We start from the raw sequence: 17,301 nt of genomic DNA, 5'->3' as shown, positions 1-17,301 counted from the left end.
AAACACCAGTGCCCTATACCATACTTAGTTTGCTCAGTTTCTGGACAGGAAAAAAATCTAGATTATTATATCAGTGACTAGTTATACAAGAATATCAGGTTATTTTCTCCCTCTTTGAGGACTAGTGTTAAAGGAGGTCGTCTGGAAGGAATGCAAATGACTGATTTGGAAAATAATTCTGAAACTGGGGAATTACAACCTATACTACCTGAAGGAGCTTCAGTTGCCCCAGAGGAAGGTAAGGAATGGTAAAGTCATAGTTGGCGGGAGGCGAAATAATCTTTTTTTGGTGGTGGTCGGGAGTGGTTGGTTTAATAAAACAGTTACTGAGATGTTATCTACTATCTGACATGCTTGATCTGAAAACAGCATTTGTTGTGCCTCTGAGTTTGATTTACTAGGACATTAAGCACAGTGGAAGGCAAAATGGATAATCAACTACATAAAAGGACATCTTACTAGAACAGGCATTTACAGGGGGAAAGTCTGCAGATACTTCATTTGCTCATTCATTAAATGTGTTATGCTACCTACATGATAGGCATTGAAGTTTTGCTAGGTATGAAAAGATTAAATTGGATATGTTCAGTGTCTTACGGGAAAAACATGCCCCCAAACAACTAATTAGAATATTAAATGTTAAGTACCTTGTCTTTTAAAGTCAGTCTTGATGAATGTTTATAGATTACTTTGCTTTTTTAGAAGGATTCCAAACTTTAACCATTTAAAAAATCCTTTGTGGTAACTGACTTCTACTCTGCCAGTTCATTCTCAATACATTTCTAGTATTTGTCTACATGTTCTTCCAGGTCCATTATTCTTTATCTGAAAGTGTAGAAGACTTTTTTGTAATTTTGAGTTAACAGAAGGTGCTTGAAACAAGGCTATGTGTGTTGCCCTTGCTTGTCCTTTATATGTTAGCAGAAAAGCATGTCAACTTTATTAATGATATTTGACACTGAGATTTTTCATTTCTTAGTGAAACTCTGCCACCTACCACCTCTGCACTTATTTGAATTTCAACGATTGATGAATTGTAGCTCAAAGCATATATAAAAGGTGCCAGCATCTACCTCTGACTGCTCTGTGAGTGTGTGGGTGTGGTGGCATTTTCAGGCTTTTCAGTTAAAGAACACTAAACATTTTGGTCTTGCATCTTAGTTGGTGCTCCTGTGGTGGGCAGCATTATTTCAGTAGAAATTAAATGGAAAGGATTTTCAAAGTGAAGTGTTGATTGTTAAAACAACAGGAAAAATATATTATGATTGATCTTTATAGAAAGGACCTATAAGGATTAGCTAGTAGGGCTTAGCTAGTTTCCATGCATTTATACATACTGATTATAGATTGTAGTGGCTTAAATTGTTTTAGCATGTGCTGGAATTATAGGCTCCTTCTGTTTATGCACCATTTGTGAAATGCTTCTAATTTGTCTGGCATTGTTTTGATGCTGGTGATAAAGTAATTCCTGAACCTACTGTTAGTTCAGGGTTTCTCTACCTTGGTGCCATTGACATTTTGGGCCAGGTGATTCTTTGTATTAGGGGCCTGCCCTGTGCATTGTAGAATGTTTAGCAGCATTCTTGGCTTTTAACCACTAGGTGCCAGTAGTACCTCCTCTGAATTACAGTAACCAAAAATGTCTCAAGACATCGCCAAATGTCCCCTGGGAGGCAAAATCATCCCCAGTTGAGAACCACTGGTTGAGTTGAAAACTCAAACGGGGGGTGGCAACTCCTTAAGAATCACTTGCCAGAGTGGGTCGTAGTTACAAATGGGAGCAAGTTGTCCTCAAGTATGCTGGGTATGTGTTGGTGGTGGTGGGAAGGGAGCAGGGAGAGCAATTGAAAACCAAACAACAGGTGTTAGAGACCAGTTAATAGCCAATTATAATATGGAATGATGAGTGCTGTGATGGGGTATATAGGGAGCTCAACTAACAGGTATGTAATAATAAAAATAATAGATAATATTTGCAAGCCCTCATTAGGTATTAAGACTGCTAAAGACTTTACCAGTATTATGTTTTCTCAGTACAGACCTACATGGTTACTTTATTATATTGATTTTATAGGTGAGTGGGCTGAGGCCTAGAGATGTAAGTTACCGTACTCAAAGTCACAGAGCCAGTGCTCTTAACTGTCACCTCTCTACCAACCTAGTCCACACTTGGAAAGATCATCCTAAGGGATGAGTATGAGTTAGTATGAGTTGTGAAGACTGGTGAAAGATGAGGCCAGAGTGGAGGCAGAGGTCAGATCATGAGGAATTATACTGTATGTCTAGCTAGAATTTGGACTTTGTCCTTTGAATGGAATATAAGCAAGGAGTGAAATAATAAAATTATGTTTTAAAATTCCTACTCTAGCTGAGTTGGGGACTGGGAATGGGGTGTGGAACTCTGGGGACAGAAAGACTGGTAAAAGAAGAATGTTAAATTAAACTTGGACTTTTAAATTTCAGCCTTCATCTCATAAATTCACATTTTCTCAGCAGTTTTTCTATGTAAATAGCTAGTTAGCACCCAAAAAACCCCATAAGTTTTGACATTAGTTCCATTTCTTTTTTTAAAGCTAATCATCAACAGCTTATCCTAAACTGGAGAAAGGCATTTGCTTGGCCGCATTTAGGATCTGCTCTGCACTTTCAAGTCTTTGAATCTGAGATTTAGTGCTGTCAGTGTTACTCAGTGACACATTTTTTCTTATGTAAGGAGTGTTGCAGTGATGCAAAGCACCTAGAACTCAATAAGAAAAGTTACTGTAAACATGCAAATCAGTAGTGCCAGGAAAGTCCACTATTGCAATTTGTTGGTATCTAAACAGCTTATTTACCACTGAGCCAATGATGAGTGCCAGGATAGGCAGTGAGGAGACTAATTGATAAGGCTGGAAGAGGGGAATAGGTAAACTAAAGGAGCTCTGTGCCTTTTGAAATTTGCTTTGTGAGAGGAGAATGGGGCCTTACTTACTGCGGTGGGTACATTCTATCATGAGCAGGAGCCAGTTCTCAAGAAAACCTTTATTTTTCCGCACCGGTAAGCCTTGGTGAAAAGTTGAGTGGGGTTGTCTTACATCTGTGCTTAGGAATAACGAGCCTCTTTATTCTTAAGCAGAATGCCTAAAAGAAAATTTTCTGTGGTAGGTCACTGTAAATTGGTGTCTCTTTCCTCTCCTCTTCCTCCCTCCCTACTGCCAGGCTGTTTGAAGAAACTTTAAAATTTTTTTTAAAGTTTCCAGTTTTAAAGTTTTTAAAACTTTAAAATTCTTTGTGTTTACTAGTTGGGAATTTGGGACAACTAAAGTGGACTCTTAAATGTTCCTGAGAGTCAATAAAAAGTGACTTTTCTTAGACTTGACAGTCATCAACAGGCCTTTTCCTTTCTAACTGGGATCATATGGGACAACCTTGTGTTAATCTCCTAGTTAATGGCTGCATTGCAAAAATCTTGATTTCCTTCTCACACCCCTCCTACCCCAATTGATACCTACAGAATTCCTTAGGTAGACCGGTCTCTTCCTTGTTCTTTCTAAAACTGGAGACTATGCGATTGACTTCTGCTGAATTAGCACAGTCCTTTTCAATTAAGTCAGGGGTGTCACCCATCCCAGGGAAAGTCATGGCATGCCTATTGCAAACCTTACTGGCACCCTATCTAAGAGTAGTACACAAGTCTGATGCTCCAGCATTGCTGATCCCTTTTGGTGTATCAATGAAGACATAAGTTACAAAAACCCAATCAGCTGGTTTAAGCAATAGGAAGATTTACTGTCTTGTATTAACAAGAAGTCTCACCTGACTCTGGTAGGGCAGTTTCAAGGTTGGAAAATTTACCTGCTTAATGTCATCAAGAACTCATTTCCTCCCACCAGCCCCGTCCCCCCATCTTTTGCTCTGCCATTCTAAGTGAGTTGGCTTAGCTCCCCTCAGGATGGCAGGGTGGTTGCTGCAGCTCCAAACTTTATATGGAGTCAGAAAAACGTTCTGGGAGTAGGGGAGGATTATTTCATTTTATATGTCTCTGTTTATCAATGAGAGCACATCTCATTAATCAGTAGTGAAAAAAAAAGGAAACTTGGCAAAGTCTGAACGTTTGGTTCCCCTCCCTGATCCATTCCACGTGGCCACTTGGAGAAGGGAAGACGACTGAACAACATTGAGGTTCTGCTGGAAAGGAGGAAGGCAAGTGAAGCATTAGTGTTTGGTCTACCAGGTGGTTAATGTATTTTCCAAGCAGCTGAAGTTTGAGCAACCCTGAATAAGGGCGTTATAACTCAAAAGTTAGCTTTGGACTACTGAGCATATAGTGGATACTCAAAAAATATGGTAGGTGATTGATATAGAAATACCTTATTTCACATTTTGCTTTAAGATGCAGGGTTGATTTTGGGGTTTTTTCCCCCCACATGAACATCTCTGAAGCATCTTCCATTTAATGGTATCTTACAATAATTATCATTGACAGCCAGTTTTGTGAAAACTTGTTGACACCTTCTGGTGAGATTAAGAAAGGTCCTGTATTCAAATTTCTTATAGTTGGTGAAATATCACTAGTTTGCTTTAACCTTTACTTAATGCAGTGGGTAGACATTGCAGTGTATGGGGCAAGGCACATAGCAAATAGCTTGTGACCTGTTACTTGACAGTAGCTACTTTCATTCCCAAAAAATGAAAGTATTTGACCTTACGTTGTGTTTACTTGCTCTCACTGATGTCAATGGGTTGTACAGGACCTGGTGACCCCATAGGTCAACTATTAAGCTAGAGGTCAAGAGACCAATTTGTTTTTCTCATTACATTCACAGAGCTAGGGAACTTCAGATCTTAGGACTTGATAAAAAAAAAACAAGTAGTGTTTTCATGCAGGAATTTGTTTCTAACCCTTCTTGGGAAATGCATGTTTTTCTGAATCCTAAGAAAAGTAAGTCAAGAAATCAGAAAACCAGAAAAAATTATTCTGGTTCTCCTGTTAATCTTAACAGTCAACACAGAAACATGGGGACTTCCTGGCGGTCCAGTGGTTAAGACTCCACGCGTCCACTGCATGGGGCACAGGAACAGTCCCTGGTCGGGGAACTAAGATCCCACATACTGCATGACGTGGCCAAAAAATGAATTAAAAACAAAACAAAACAGAAAAAAACAGAGAAACATGACTGCTTTGGAAGAATCCACTAATGGCAAGTTGAAAGTATAAACTGGAAATGCTGGTACCTAGAATCAAAGGTTAAGATCAGTGGGAGCACCTTGAAAAGAAGCAATTGCAGTCAAATCAGCCCTGGCTATAGCTGTTGCCATTTTATAAGTATGTGTTCATGGCCCTGTCTGCTGCTATGTAAATATTAATGAGTCTGTACTATACAGGAATCCTGTGAGTGGTGCTCCAAGAAATAGGAAGTTTCAAAAGTAAGAGAATTCCTCATATTGGAATTTTTAAAAATAGATTTATTTTTGGCTACATTGGGTCTTCATTGCAGCGCACGGGCTTTCTCTAGTTGTGGCGAGCGGGGACTACTCTTCGTGCACGTGCTTCTCATTGCGGTGGCTTCTCGTTGCGGAGCACGGACTCTAGGCGCACGGGCTTCAGTAGTTGTGGCAAGCGGGCTCTAGAACGCAGGCTCAGTAGTTGTGCACGGGCTTAGTTGCTCCGGGGCATGTGGGATCTTCCCGGACCAGGGCTCGAACCCGTGTTCCCTGCATTGGCAGGCGGATTCTTAACCACTGCGCCACCAGGGAAGTCCCCGTATTGGCTTTTTTTTTTTTTTTTTTTGCGGTATGCGGTCCTCTCACTGCTGCGGCCCCTCCCGCTTAAGAGCACAGGCTCCGGACGTGCAGGCCCAGCGGCCACGAACCCGCGCCCCCTGCATCGGCAGGCGGACTCCCACCCACCGAGCCACCAGGGAAGCCCCCCCATATTGGCATTTTTGATGTGATTCCATGTAGTGCTATAAACCTTACTAAGAGTTCTAAGTGTACATTATTCAACTATTACCCAGTAATGTTCCCAGCATTTTCCAGTATTTGAATATTCACTGTAGGCTACAGTTCTTGTAAATACTACAAACTAACCAAAAATTTTAAAAGATATATAACTTTATTAGAGTTTGAAAAATATTGTAAGTGTTTAAAGAATAACTTGAGATTTGGGGAATTCCTGAGAATTCCAGTTCCTCGTTTGTGAATCCTGGAGGTTAATACATGTCAGGAGTTCAGAAACACTAGTACGAAGAGGTCAAATTTGTGCCTAGAATTTCAGTAACTCATGTGGGTTTGAGTTTTCAGCAGCAGTTCCATGAAGGGCCAGAAGGTGGAGGTGGTGCGTCATGCAAGTAGCTGGTTTATTCTCTAAACAGTTAAGTATCACTCTTGACTCTTGAGAGCAGGAAAGTTTTTTCCTTTGCTTAGTAAGGAAATTTCAGAAACGTCCACACATCCAGCCTATCTTCAAAGTATTTAAGGGAGAAATAGTACTACACAAACTCTTATTGAAAACAGAAGAGAAGGAATTCACCAGTGAAGCCATCTGGGGCTACAGTTTTCTTTGTTGATCTTTTTTTTGTTTGTTTCCTTAAATTTTATTTATTTATTTTTGGCTGCGTTGGGTCTTCGTTGCTGCGAGCGGTCTTTCTCTCTAGTTGTGCCGAGCGGGGGCTACTCTTCGTTGTGGTGCATGGGCTTCTCATTGCGGTGGCTTCTTTTGTTGCAGATTACGGGCTCTAGGGGCACGGGCTTCAGTAGTTGTGGCTCACGGGTTCTAGAGCGCAGGCTCAGTAGTTGTGGCGCACGGGCTTATTTGCTCCGCGGCATGTGGGATGTTCCCGGACCAGGGCACAAACCTGTCCCCTGCGTTGGCAGGCCGATTCTTAACCACTGCGCCACCTGGGAAGTCCCTGTTGATAGTTTTTTAAGCTACAAATTCCGTTTCTTTAATACTTAAAATACCTATTCAGGTTATTTTTACCTGAATGAATTTTGGTAGTTTGTGTCTATCAAAGAATTTGTCCATTTCATCAGTGTTCTTGATTTCAAGAGCATGAAGTTTTTTATACTGTTCCCTTATTACCCTTTTAATGTCTGTAGAATCTCTAGTGATGTCCCCTCTTTTATTCCTTTTTTTTTACTCTCTTTTGTCTTGGTCTACCTAGAAGCTTTTCAGTTTTATTGGCGTTTTCAAGCAACTCTTGTTTCAATGATTTCTTTTTCTTTTGTTTTCCTGCTAATTTAATTTCTGTTCTTTATTTCCTTTTACCCAAGTTTATTTACTCTTTTTTTTTTTCTAGTTTCTTAAAGTAAATGCTTAGACCATTACTTTGAGGCCTTTTTCTCTTCTAATATAAGCATTTGATGCTGTAACTTTATCTTTAAGCACTGCTCTAGCCACATCCCCAAACTTTTGATATGTTGTACTTTTATTTCCATTCAATTCAGAATGTTTTTCATTAATTATGGAGAATTCTTGGCCATTTTCTCTTAATATATTGTCTCTCCTTTGCTGTCTTTATGGCTGTCTAGTTGACACAGTTTGAACCATTCCTTTTTTATCCCTGTGTTTCTTAACCTCTTTTTTATAATGGCAATCTCATTGTTCTTTAAAACTCTGGTTAATTTTCTCAGTTCTGTCTTTAAGTTTTTCAACCTTCCCTAAATTCATCTATTAATAGTTTAATTTTAATGACTATATCTGAAAAGTCTAGTAATTAAAAAAAAATCTGTCCTTTTCCACATTAAACAGAATTTTGTACTCTATTTTGTGAAAAAATTCATGGTATTGTCCTTCTATTTGTATATCTGCTGACTCTTACTTCAAGTATATTGTCTGCCTTGTTTGTAAATTTTGATTGGAACATAACTTTTTGAGACTTTTTCTACCCCTTGTGAGAATCATCCCTCCCACCCCCCGCCACTATAATTGTTGTGACCTGGATCGTGGAAGCTTCGCACCAGAGAGGTCTTTTAAATATGTTTCAAGACTATTCATGAGCATTTTTATATCTGCTTTAGTCTGTGTTAGATAATTTCAACATTATCTCTGTCATCTCAGCACTGATGTTCGTTCTTGTCTTTACCTGGTTTTTCATACGGTGAAGCAATTTTGGATTGTATCCTGGACATTTTTAATATGATTTTATGAGACTCTGGGTCTTGTTTAAATCTGCCAATTTGTTGGTACTTCAAATTCTTGTCTACACCAATATGCCTGTCCCCATTTACTTTTCAGAATCCTCAAATAGCCACTTCATGCATTCTGTCCAGGTTTTATAGCTGCATTCAGTGGGAAAGATGGGGTGGAATGTGTTTGCTTCATCTTACCTAGAACCTTCCCTCCAGAGGAATAAATTGCTTTATTCGGATCACACTAGCTACTGACCAGTTTTTATGTTACTTTCCTAAGATTTGAACCTCAACCTTAATCCCAAACTTAAATGATACACACAGGCCTTAGTTTGAATTCTGAGGTGAGCTGAGCCCAGAAACAAGACAAAATTCCCTGCTGTCTTCCTGTGACAGCAGACAGAATTATTTAGTTTATTCTTTCAGTAAGAGTTTTAGCTTTTTGCAGGGAGTGCAGTTTTAGTCTCACTTTCAACTCCCTTTCTATGGTGGATCCAGAGGTTTTTTTCCTATCCCCAACAGAGTATTAAAGACTTCCGCATCAAGCTCTCTGGGGCAACTGCATCTACCCCACTAGTTTTCCATATCCTTTTTGTCTCTATACCTATGGATTTCCATTCGTTCTTTTAAATATAGCTGTTCATTAAAATTTTTAAGTTTATATTTTATCTAGCATTTATAAGGGTTTGTAGCAGAAAGATTTTCAGATTTTCTTGATCACTGTCTTGTTGAAACAGAAGTACTTTCTGTACTATAAAAATTCTATAGAACTTTTCTTTTAAAAACCTACTCATATGCAAAAAACAAAATTGGTGGCCCAAATGGTACAGTAACTCACTTATTGCTAAAATTACTGGAATTTTTTTATACACACAGCTAAATATAAGTGTAAATGTGTATTTGTATTTATGAGTGTTTATATTTATATATGTTTTAGGCTAGAAGCTGTTGAATCAGGATTAAAAGAGCTGTTATCGCTTATGACTCTTTGGGGGGGGAAAAACCTATGTTTGCCTTGGAAAAAGTGTTCTCAGTATAATGAAATTAATACTGGCTTCAAATTCTAACTTTTCAGGTACTGTGGAAAGGGCAGTTTTAATTTTTGAGGATGAAAATAAATACTGCTCTAAATAACTAAAGAGAACTTAGGTTTGTGGGATTACTTTTTTCTTTGTTTTGTTTGCTTGGTATCTTCTGTTTTCTTGGCATTCAGTGTAAAATTCACTAGGAATCTCAATTTATGATAGGGAGATTGCCTTTTTCTTGCAGTGGTTACTTGTCAGAAACATGTTCTCTGCTTCTTTCCTGCCAGGAATGAGTAGCGACAGTGATATTGAATGTGACGCTGAGGACGAGGAGCAGGAGGAGCGCGCCAGCCTGGGCAGATTTAGCGACTCCTTCATGGCACGGCTGCCGGATGAAGGTGCAACCCATGACGTCATTTCATGGGGATTAATTAAACCGTCTCTTCTGCTGCTTCCTTTGCTTCTCTTTCTGCTTCTGCTGCTTCTGCTTTGCTGCTTCTGCTGCTTTTTCTTTTTTAAATTATTGTCATTTGTGAGACGACATTCTGTGGGATAAACTAAATGGTGCACGTACTGAAAAAATTTGGTAGGCGGTCAGACACCACCTAATGCGTGCTACTTACTGCGTGGAGCAAGTGTTGGCAACCTGCTTTGGTACAGCCCATGACCTGAGAATGGAAAAAAAACAACAAGCCAAACAAAAAAGAATTTTCCATGGAGAACATTTGTGGCCTGCAGTGCCTAAATATTTACTATCTGCTCCTTTGTAGAAAATGTTGCCAGCCCCTGGGGAGGTTTCAGATTTTTTTTTTTTTTTCTTTTCAGAGATATTTGTAGCCTAGCTAATAAGGGAACTTTTTTAAAGATAACTCTTTCTGACTTCTTAGAAATGGATGCTGATTATGGAATCATTGATTTTATTACCACTTCCTCCTAAAAAAGTCTTAGGAAAAAACTCACTGAGAGAAACCCATTGTTAGTATTTTGTTTCGTTTTATTTTAGGTGTACAGCATAATGATTTGATATATGTATACAATGCAAAATGATCACCACAATAAGTCTAACACCCATCCCCCACTGTTAATATTTTATCCAGAGACCTTAACGATCAATCTGAGCGTTCCTCTATAAGAGTTCCTGGAATAACAACATTGTCAGGCCTATGTTAATTGTCGGCTTTGTATTTTACATATTTCTCTGATATTCTAGTGTCTTTCTTAGTACAGACTCAGTCACTTGATGATTTTTTAGGTATTAAGGTACTCTTAGCAATCTTCTCTGCTTATAGAAGAAGCAGCCAAATTTCAGGCAAGTTATCTTGAGTGCTGATGAGTTTTTGTAGTGATATTTGCATGCGCAGTTTAATTGGCTTTGAAATACATTTTATATTTACAAAATCAGCCTTTAGAGTGTACATCGTCATCGTTTCCTATTCCCTTCTTTAGCTGCTCCCATAGTGTCCCCAGGGCGACAAAGTCAGGCAATGCCTTTCATCTTCTAATTGTGGGCGTCTATTACACATTTTGTTTTTTTCTCCTTTATTTTCCCTTTGTGTTTGTTACACTTGACTCAGATCAAAAATTCTCTAAAAATAGAGATTTGTTCACAACCCAGCACATCTTTATCACTTAAATAACACACTTGGTAAGATCGTTTCGAGATAAGGAAAAGAAAATACTGCTCTTTTAAAAATGTTAACTCTTTTTTTTCTCCTAGATACACGTTCCAGTTTTCCTGATGGTGAACAAATAGGCCCTGAAGATCTCAGCTTCAATACTGATGAAAGCAGTGGAAGGTAATTTTCAAATCAAGAAAACTGACTTGCAAGCTACCTTGAATTTTGCTGTAGTTGGTGCTCAAACTTGTCAACAGTCAGATAATCAGATTTGGTCTTATTTTTTTCATCATCTCTACTTGAAATAGTAATTCTGAAACTTTAGAAAGTAGCACAATTCTAGTGTAAGACATTAGTACACAGGAAAAAGTTGTGTGGGAAGAATTCTGTGTAATGTAATGAAATAACAGTGTAGCCTCAATTAATTTAGTAAATAGTATATTCATAAAAGGCAGTTTGTCTACTGTAACAGAAGGGCAATTAACTGCCAGGAAACGTACCTGGAGACAGTGCATGCACTCAGTAACCTGCTCAGCATCGGTGCTCTTCTGTCTTGGCTAGACACTCAGTTGTGTTTAAATGACCACCTTTATATTTTGGGTTTTAATTATAGTTTATAGTTTCACTAGTGCCTGTAGATTAGTGAGCAGAAATATTACTAATGTGTAGATTCTTCCCTGTGACACTTTATGTGGATAACTGAAGTAACACTAGACTGAATCTCCTCTTTGGAATATGTTGACTGACTGAGGTTAATTTATTTATCTTTTCTTGTTTGTTCAAGTGCAGGCACACTAATTATGACACCTAAGCTTTCTTTTGTGTGACCTTTACAAATGTAATTTTAAATGAATTAAGTTAATACAGATTGGTTATGTTTCTGGTCGTATGAACACATGTAAGAACATTTAAAATTATTTCGTTTCTTCTGCTTCTTACTAAACAATTATAATGTAACGGGTATTTTAAAACCCTGTTTTCTCCTTTATTTTCATTAGTTGGACATTGATTTCAGTGTCAATACATTTAAAGATTCCTATATATTGTACTGTGGCTTACATGAAACTGTGGTATAAAGTTTACTTTCATACTCAGAATTAGTCCAAAATAATTGCCAAACTTTATCATTGTGCTCTTGCATTTGTTTTTGAGCTGCTATGCTATTTGTGAAAATTACACTGAAAGTTGACTAAGAGACTATTGAAAAAGCATGACTATATACACGTGAGAGGCATCTCATCTGCTTATTTTTTACTTAATGAATATTGTTCCCCTTTCCATGTCTAGTGTCTTGCCGAATGCTGTGTGATTCATGGTTTGCTTTTCTTCAAAACAGTTGGCACTTTTTGTTAATAAAATGATGCTGAGAAAATGTTATGCCTCTGCAACTTATTAAAAGTGGAGCAGGAAGCCCCCCTTTTTCCTATTCCTATTGCCTGTGTATAATAGAGGCTGTTGAGCTGTAAGTAGATGCATGGGGAAGTTAGAAGACTTATTTATGATCTCCATAATGTGTAATGTGTGGTTACTTTTTCTCCTTAAATTAGTTGGAAATATTTAAGTAGTATAATCACATGAGAAGTTAAAATTTAGCATTTGCTTACTACCATGATAGCATTGGCTTGCTGTCGTATAGTTATTAGGTAGCTTATTGTGCAGTGCTCTGAAACACTACTGATAAGTTCTTCACATTTCATTTTCTATTAGCTGGAAATGTATTTATGTTCATTACATTTTGATGAGATCATATTCTAAATCAAACTTATTTCTGTGCTACATTGTAATGGGTAAAACTATAATGTAAGAATTTTGCACCTTTAGTGTTGAGCAAATCATTGTAAGAACTGATTTTGTAGAGGTTTATTTTTTAATTGAGGCTTATCAGAATTCATAAAGACAAGTGTGATTGACTCTGCTTTGGAACTCTCACTATTGCGCAGCTGTTTCTTGACCTGTATATGATATAGAACTGAGTGCTTTCCAGTGTACCTTTATAACTTATTTTCAAAATATGGAAAACCACTGTGGTTAAGAACTAAGAGAAGCCAGAGAATAGACTGTTCATTTGGGGAAATTTACTTGTAAGAGCTTTTAGCACAAGTGATTTAATCATGAGATTCTTTTGGGTCATTAATCTAGACAATAACTTTTTTTTTTGAATTTTTGAATTTTATTTTATTTTTTTATACAGCAGGTTCTTATTAGTCATCCGTTTCATACACATCAGTGTATACATGTCAATCCCAATCTCCCAATTCATCACACCACCACCACCCCCACCCCGCTGCTTTCCCCCCTTGGTGTCTGTACATTTGTTCTCTACATCTGTGTCTCAATTTCTGCCCTGCAAACCAGTTCATCTGTACCATTTTTCTAGGTTCCACATATATGCATTACTATACAATATTTGTTTTTCTCTTTCTAACTGACTTCACTCTGTATGACAGTCTCTAGATCCATCCATGTCTCTACAAATGACCCAATTTCATGCCTTTTTGAGGCTAATATTCCATTGTATATATGTACCACATTGTCTTTATCCATTCGTCTGTTGATGGGCATTTAGGTTGCTTCCACAACCTAGCTATTGTAACTAGTGCTGCAATGAACATTGGGGTGGGTTCATGTGTCTTTTTGAATTATGGTTTTCTCTGGGTATATGCCCAGTAGTGGGATTGCTGGGTCATATGGTAGTTCTATTTGTAGTTTTTTAAGGAACCTCCGTACTGTTCTCCATAGTGGCTGTATCAATTTACATTCCCACCAACAGTGCAAGAGGGTTCCCTTTTCTCCACACCACACCCTCTCCAGCATTTGTTTCTCCACACCCTCTCCAGCATTTGTTTGTAGATTTTCTGTTGATGCCCATTCTAACTGGTGTGAGGTGATACCTCATTGAAGTTTTGATTTGCATTTCTCTAATAATTAGTGATGTTGAGCAGCTTTTCATGTGCTTCTTGGCCATCGTTATGTCTTCTTTGGAGAAATGTCTATTTAGGTCTTCTGCCCAGTTTTGGATTGGGTTGTTTATTTTTTTGATATTAAGCCACATGAGCTGCTTGTATATTTTAGAGATTAATTCTTTGTCCGTTGCTTCTGAAGTCAGGGAGTCTGATTCCTCCAGCTCCATTTTTTTCCCTCAAGACTGCTTTGGCTATTTGGGTATCATAAATGGGTGTTGAATATTGTCAAAAGCTTTTCCTGCATCTATTGAGATGATCATATGGTTTTTATTCTTCAGTTTGTTAATATAGTGTATCACATTGATTGATTTACGTATATTGAAGAATCCTTGCATCTCTGGGATAAATCCCACTTGATCATGGTGTATGATCCTTTTAATGTGTTGTTGGATTCTGTTTGTTAGTATTTTGTTAAGGATTTTTGCATCTATATTCATCAGTGATATTAGTCTGTAATTTTCTTTTTTTGTAGTATCTTTGTCTGGTTTTGGTATCAAGGTGATGGTGGCCTTATAGAATGAGTTTGGGAGTGTTCCTTCCTCTGCAATTTTTTGGAAGAGTTTGAGAAGGATGGGTGTTAGCTCTTCTCTAAATGTTTGATAGAATTCACCAGTGAAGCCATCTGGTCCTAGACTTTTGTTTGTTGGAAGATTTTTAATCACAGTTTCAATTTCATTACTTGTGATTGGTCTGTTCCTATTTTCTATTTCTTCCTGGTTCAGTCTCAGAAGGTTGTGAATTCCTAAGAATTTGTCCATTTCTTCCAGGTTGTCCATTTTATTGGCATAGAGTTGCTTGTAGTCGTCTCTTATGATGCTTTGTATTTCTACGGTGTCTGTTGTAAATTTTCCTTTTTCATTTCTAATTTTATTGATTTGAGTCCTCTCCCTCTTTTTCTTGATGAGTCTGGCTAATGGTTTATCAATTTTGTTTATCTTCTCAAAGAGCCAGCTTTTAGTTTTATTGATCCTTGCTATTGTTTTCTTTGTTTGTATTTCATTTATTTCTGCTCTGGTCTTTATGATTTCTATCCTTCTGCTAACATTGAGTGTTCTTCTTTCTCTAGTTCCTTTAGGTGTAAGGTTAGATTGTTTATTTGAGATTTTTCTTGTTTCTTGAGTTGTATAGCTATGTTAAGTTGTATAGCTATAAGCTTAAGTTGTATTGCTATAAACTTCCCTCTTAGAACTGCTTTTGCCGCATCCCATAAGTTTTGGATCGTCATGTTTTCATTTTCTTTTGTCTGTAGGTATTTTTTGATTTCCTCTTTGATTTCTTCAGTGATTTCTTGGTTACTTAGTAACGTATTGTTTAGCCTCCATGTGTTTGTGTTTTTTACGTTATTTTCCCTGTAATTGATTTCTAACCTCATAGCATTGTGATCAGAAAAGATGCTTGATATGATTTCAATTTTCTTAAATTTATTGAGGCTTGATTTGTGACCCAAGATGTGATCTATCCTGGAGAATGTTCCGTGCACACTTGAGAAGAAAGTGTAATCTGCAGTTTTGGGATGGAATGTGCTATAAATATCAATTAACTCTATCTGGTCTATTGTGTAATTTAACGCTTGTCTTTCCTTATTAATTTTCTGCTTGGATGATCTGTCCATTGGTGTAAGTGAGGTGTTAAAGTCCCCCACTATTCTTGTGTTACTGTCGATTTCCTCTTTTATAGCTGTTAGCAGTTGCCTTATGTATTGAGGTGCTTCTATGTTGGGTGCATCTATATAATTGTTACATCATCTTCTTGGATTGATCCCTTGATCATTATGTAGTGTCCTTCCTTGTCTCTTGTAACATTCTTTATTTTAAAGTCTGTTTTATCTGATATGAGTATTGCTACTGCAGCTTTCTTTTGATTTCCATTTGCATGGAATATCTTTTCCATCCCCTCACTTTCAGTCTGTATGTGTCCCTAGGTCTGAAGTGGGTCTCTTGTAGACAGCACATATATAGGTCTTGTTTTTGTATCCATTCAGCAAGCCTGTGTCTTTTGGCTGAAGCATTTAATCCATTCACATTTAAGATAATAATCGATATGTATGTTCATATTACCATTTTCTTAATTGTTTTGGGTTTGTTTTTGTAGGTCCTTTTCTTCTCTTGTGTTTCCCACTTAGAGAAGTTCCTTTAGTATTTGTTGTAGAGCTGGTTTGGTGGTGCTGAATTGTCTTAGCTTTTGCTTGTCTGTAAAGCTTTTGATTTCTCCATTAAATCTGAATGAGATTCTTGCTGGGTAGAGTAATTTTGGTTGTAGGTTCTTCCCTTTCATCACTTTAAGTATATCATGTCACTCCCTGTGGCTTCTAGAGTTTCTGCTGAGAAATCAGCTGTTAACCTTATGGGAGTTCCCTTGTATGTTGTCATTTTTCCTTGCTTTCATTAATTTTTCTTTATCTTTAATTTTTGCCAATTTGATTACTGTGTGTCTTGGTGTGTTTCCTCTTGGGTTTATCCTGTATGGGACTCTCTGCGCTTCCTGGACTTGGGTGGCTATTTCCTTTCCCATGTTAGGAAAGTTCTCGACTATTATCTCATCAAATATTTTCTCGGGTCCTTTCTCTCTCTCTCTCCTTCTGGGACCCCTATAATGCGAATGTTTTTGTGTTTAATGTTGTCCCAGAGGTCTCTTAGGCTGTCTTCATTTCTTTTCATTCTTGTTTCTTTATTTTGTTCCGCGGCAGTGAATTCCACCGTTCTGTCTTCCAGTTCACTTATGCGTTCTTCTGCCTCAGTTATTCTATTGATTCCTTCTAGTGTATTTTTCATTTCAGTTATTTTATTGTTCATCTCTGTTTGTTTGTTCTTTAATTCTTCTAGATCTTTGTTAAACATTTCTTGCATCTTCTCAATCTTTGCCTCCATTCTTTTTCCGAGGTCCTGGATCATCTTCACTATCATTATTCTGAATTCTTTTTCTGGAAGGTTGCCTATGTCCATTTAGTTGTTTTTCTGGGATTTTATCATGTTCCTTCATCTGGTACGTAGCCCTCTGCCTTTTCATCTTGTCTTTCTGTGAATGTGGTTTTTGGTCCACAGGCTGCAGGATTGTAGTTCTTCTTGCTTCTGCTGCCTGCCCCCTGGTGGATGAGGCTATCTAAGAGGTTTGTGCAAGTTTTCTAATGGGAGGGACTGGTGGTGGGTAGAGCTGGCTGTTGCTCTGGTGGGCCGAACTCAGTAAAACTTTAATCCGCTTGTCTGCCGATGGGTGGCGCTGGGTCCCCTCCCTGTTGGTTGTTTGACCTGAGGCAACCCAACACTGGAGCCTACCCTGTCTCTTTGGTGGGGCTAATGGCAGACTCCGGGAGGGCTCACGCCAAGGAGTACTTCCCAGAACTCCTGCTGCCAGTGTTCTTGTCCCCATGGTGAGCCACAGCCACCCCCAGCCTCTGCAGGAGACCCTCCAACACTAGCAGATAGGTCTAGTACAGTCTCCTATGGGGTCACTGCTCCTTCCCCTGGTTCCTGATGCACACACTACTTTGTGTGTGCCCTCCAAGAGTGGAGTCTCTGTTTCCCCCAGTCCTGTCAAAGTCCTGCAATCAAATCCCTCTAGCCTTCAGAGTCTGATTCTCTAGGAATT

General features: G+C 38.2%; 1 protein-coding gene across 5 annotated transcripts in view; it reads left to right on the top strand.

The window, feature by feature from the left end:
* The window catches only part of TRIM37 (tripartite motif containing 37), a 115,027-nt gene extending 102,913 nt beyond the window's left edge, over positions 1 to 12,114 (top strand). For 2 of the 5 annotated variants that reach the window (XM_024757655.1, XM_024757654.1), the window contains 3 exons: positions 120 to 238; positions 9,425 to 9,535; positions 10,855 to 10,937. In XM_024757655.1, the coding sequence (XP_024613423.1) occupies positions 120 to 238; positions 9,425 to 9,535; positions 10,855 to 10,937 (313 nt within the window). Of the gene's footprint in view, positions 1 to 119; positions 239 to 9,424; positions 9,536 to 10,854 lie in introns of all 5 variants that reach the window. The other 3 variants (XM_024757653.1, XM_024757652.1, XM_024757656.1) reach the window with 3 other exon arrangements.
* Positions 12,115 to 17,301: the final 5,187 nt, after the last annotated feature.

Source organism: Neophocaena asiaeorientalis, unplaced genomic scaffold, assembly GCF_003031525.2.
Source record: "Neophocaena asiaeorientalis asiaeorientalis breed wild unplaced genomic scaffold, Neophocaena_asiaeorientalis_V1.1 scaffold327, whole genome shotgun sequence".
Taxonomy (NCBI): Eukaryota; Metazoa; Chordata; class Mammalia; order Artiodactyla; family Phocoenidae; genus Neophocaena; species Neophocaena asiaeorientalis.
This window is presented reverse-complemented; position numbering and strand designations above follow the sequence as displayed.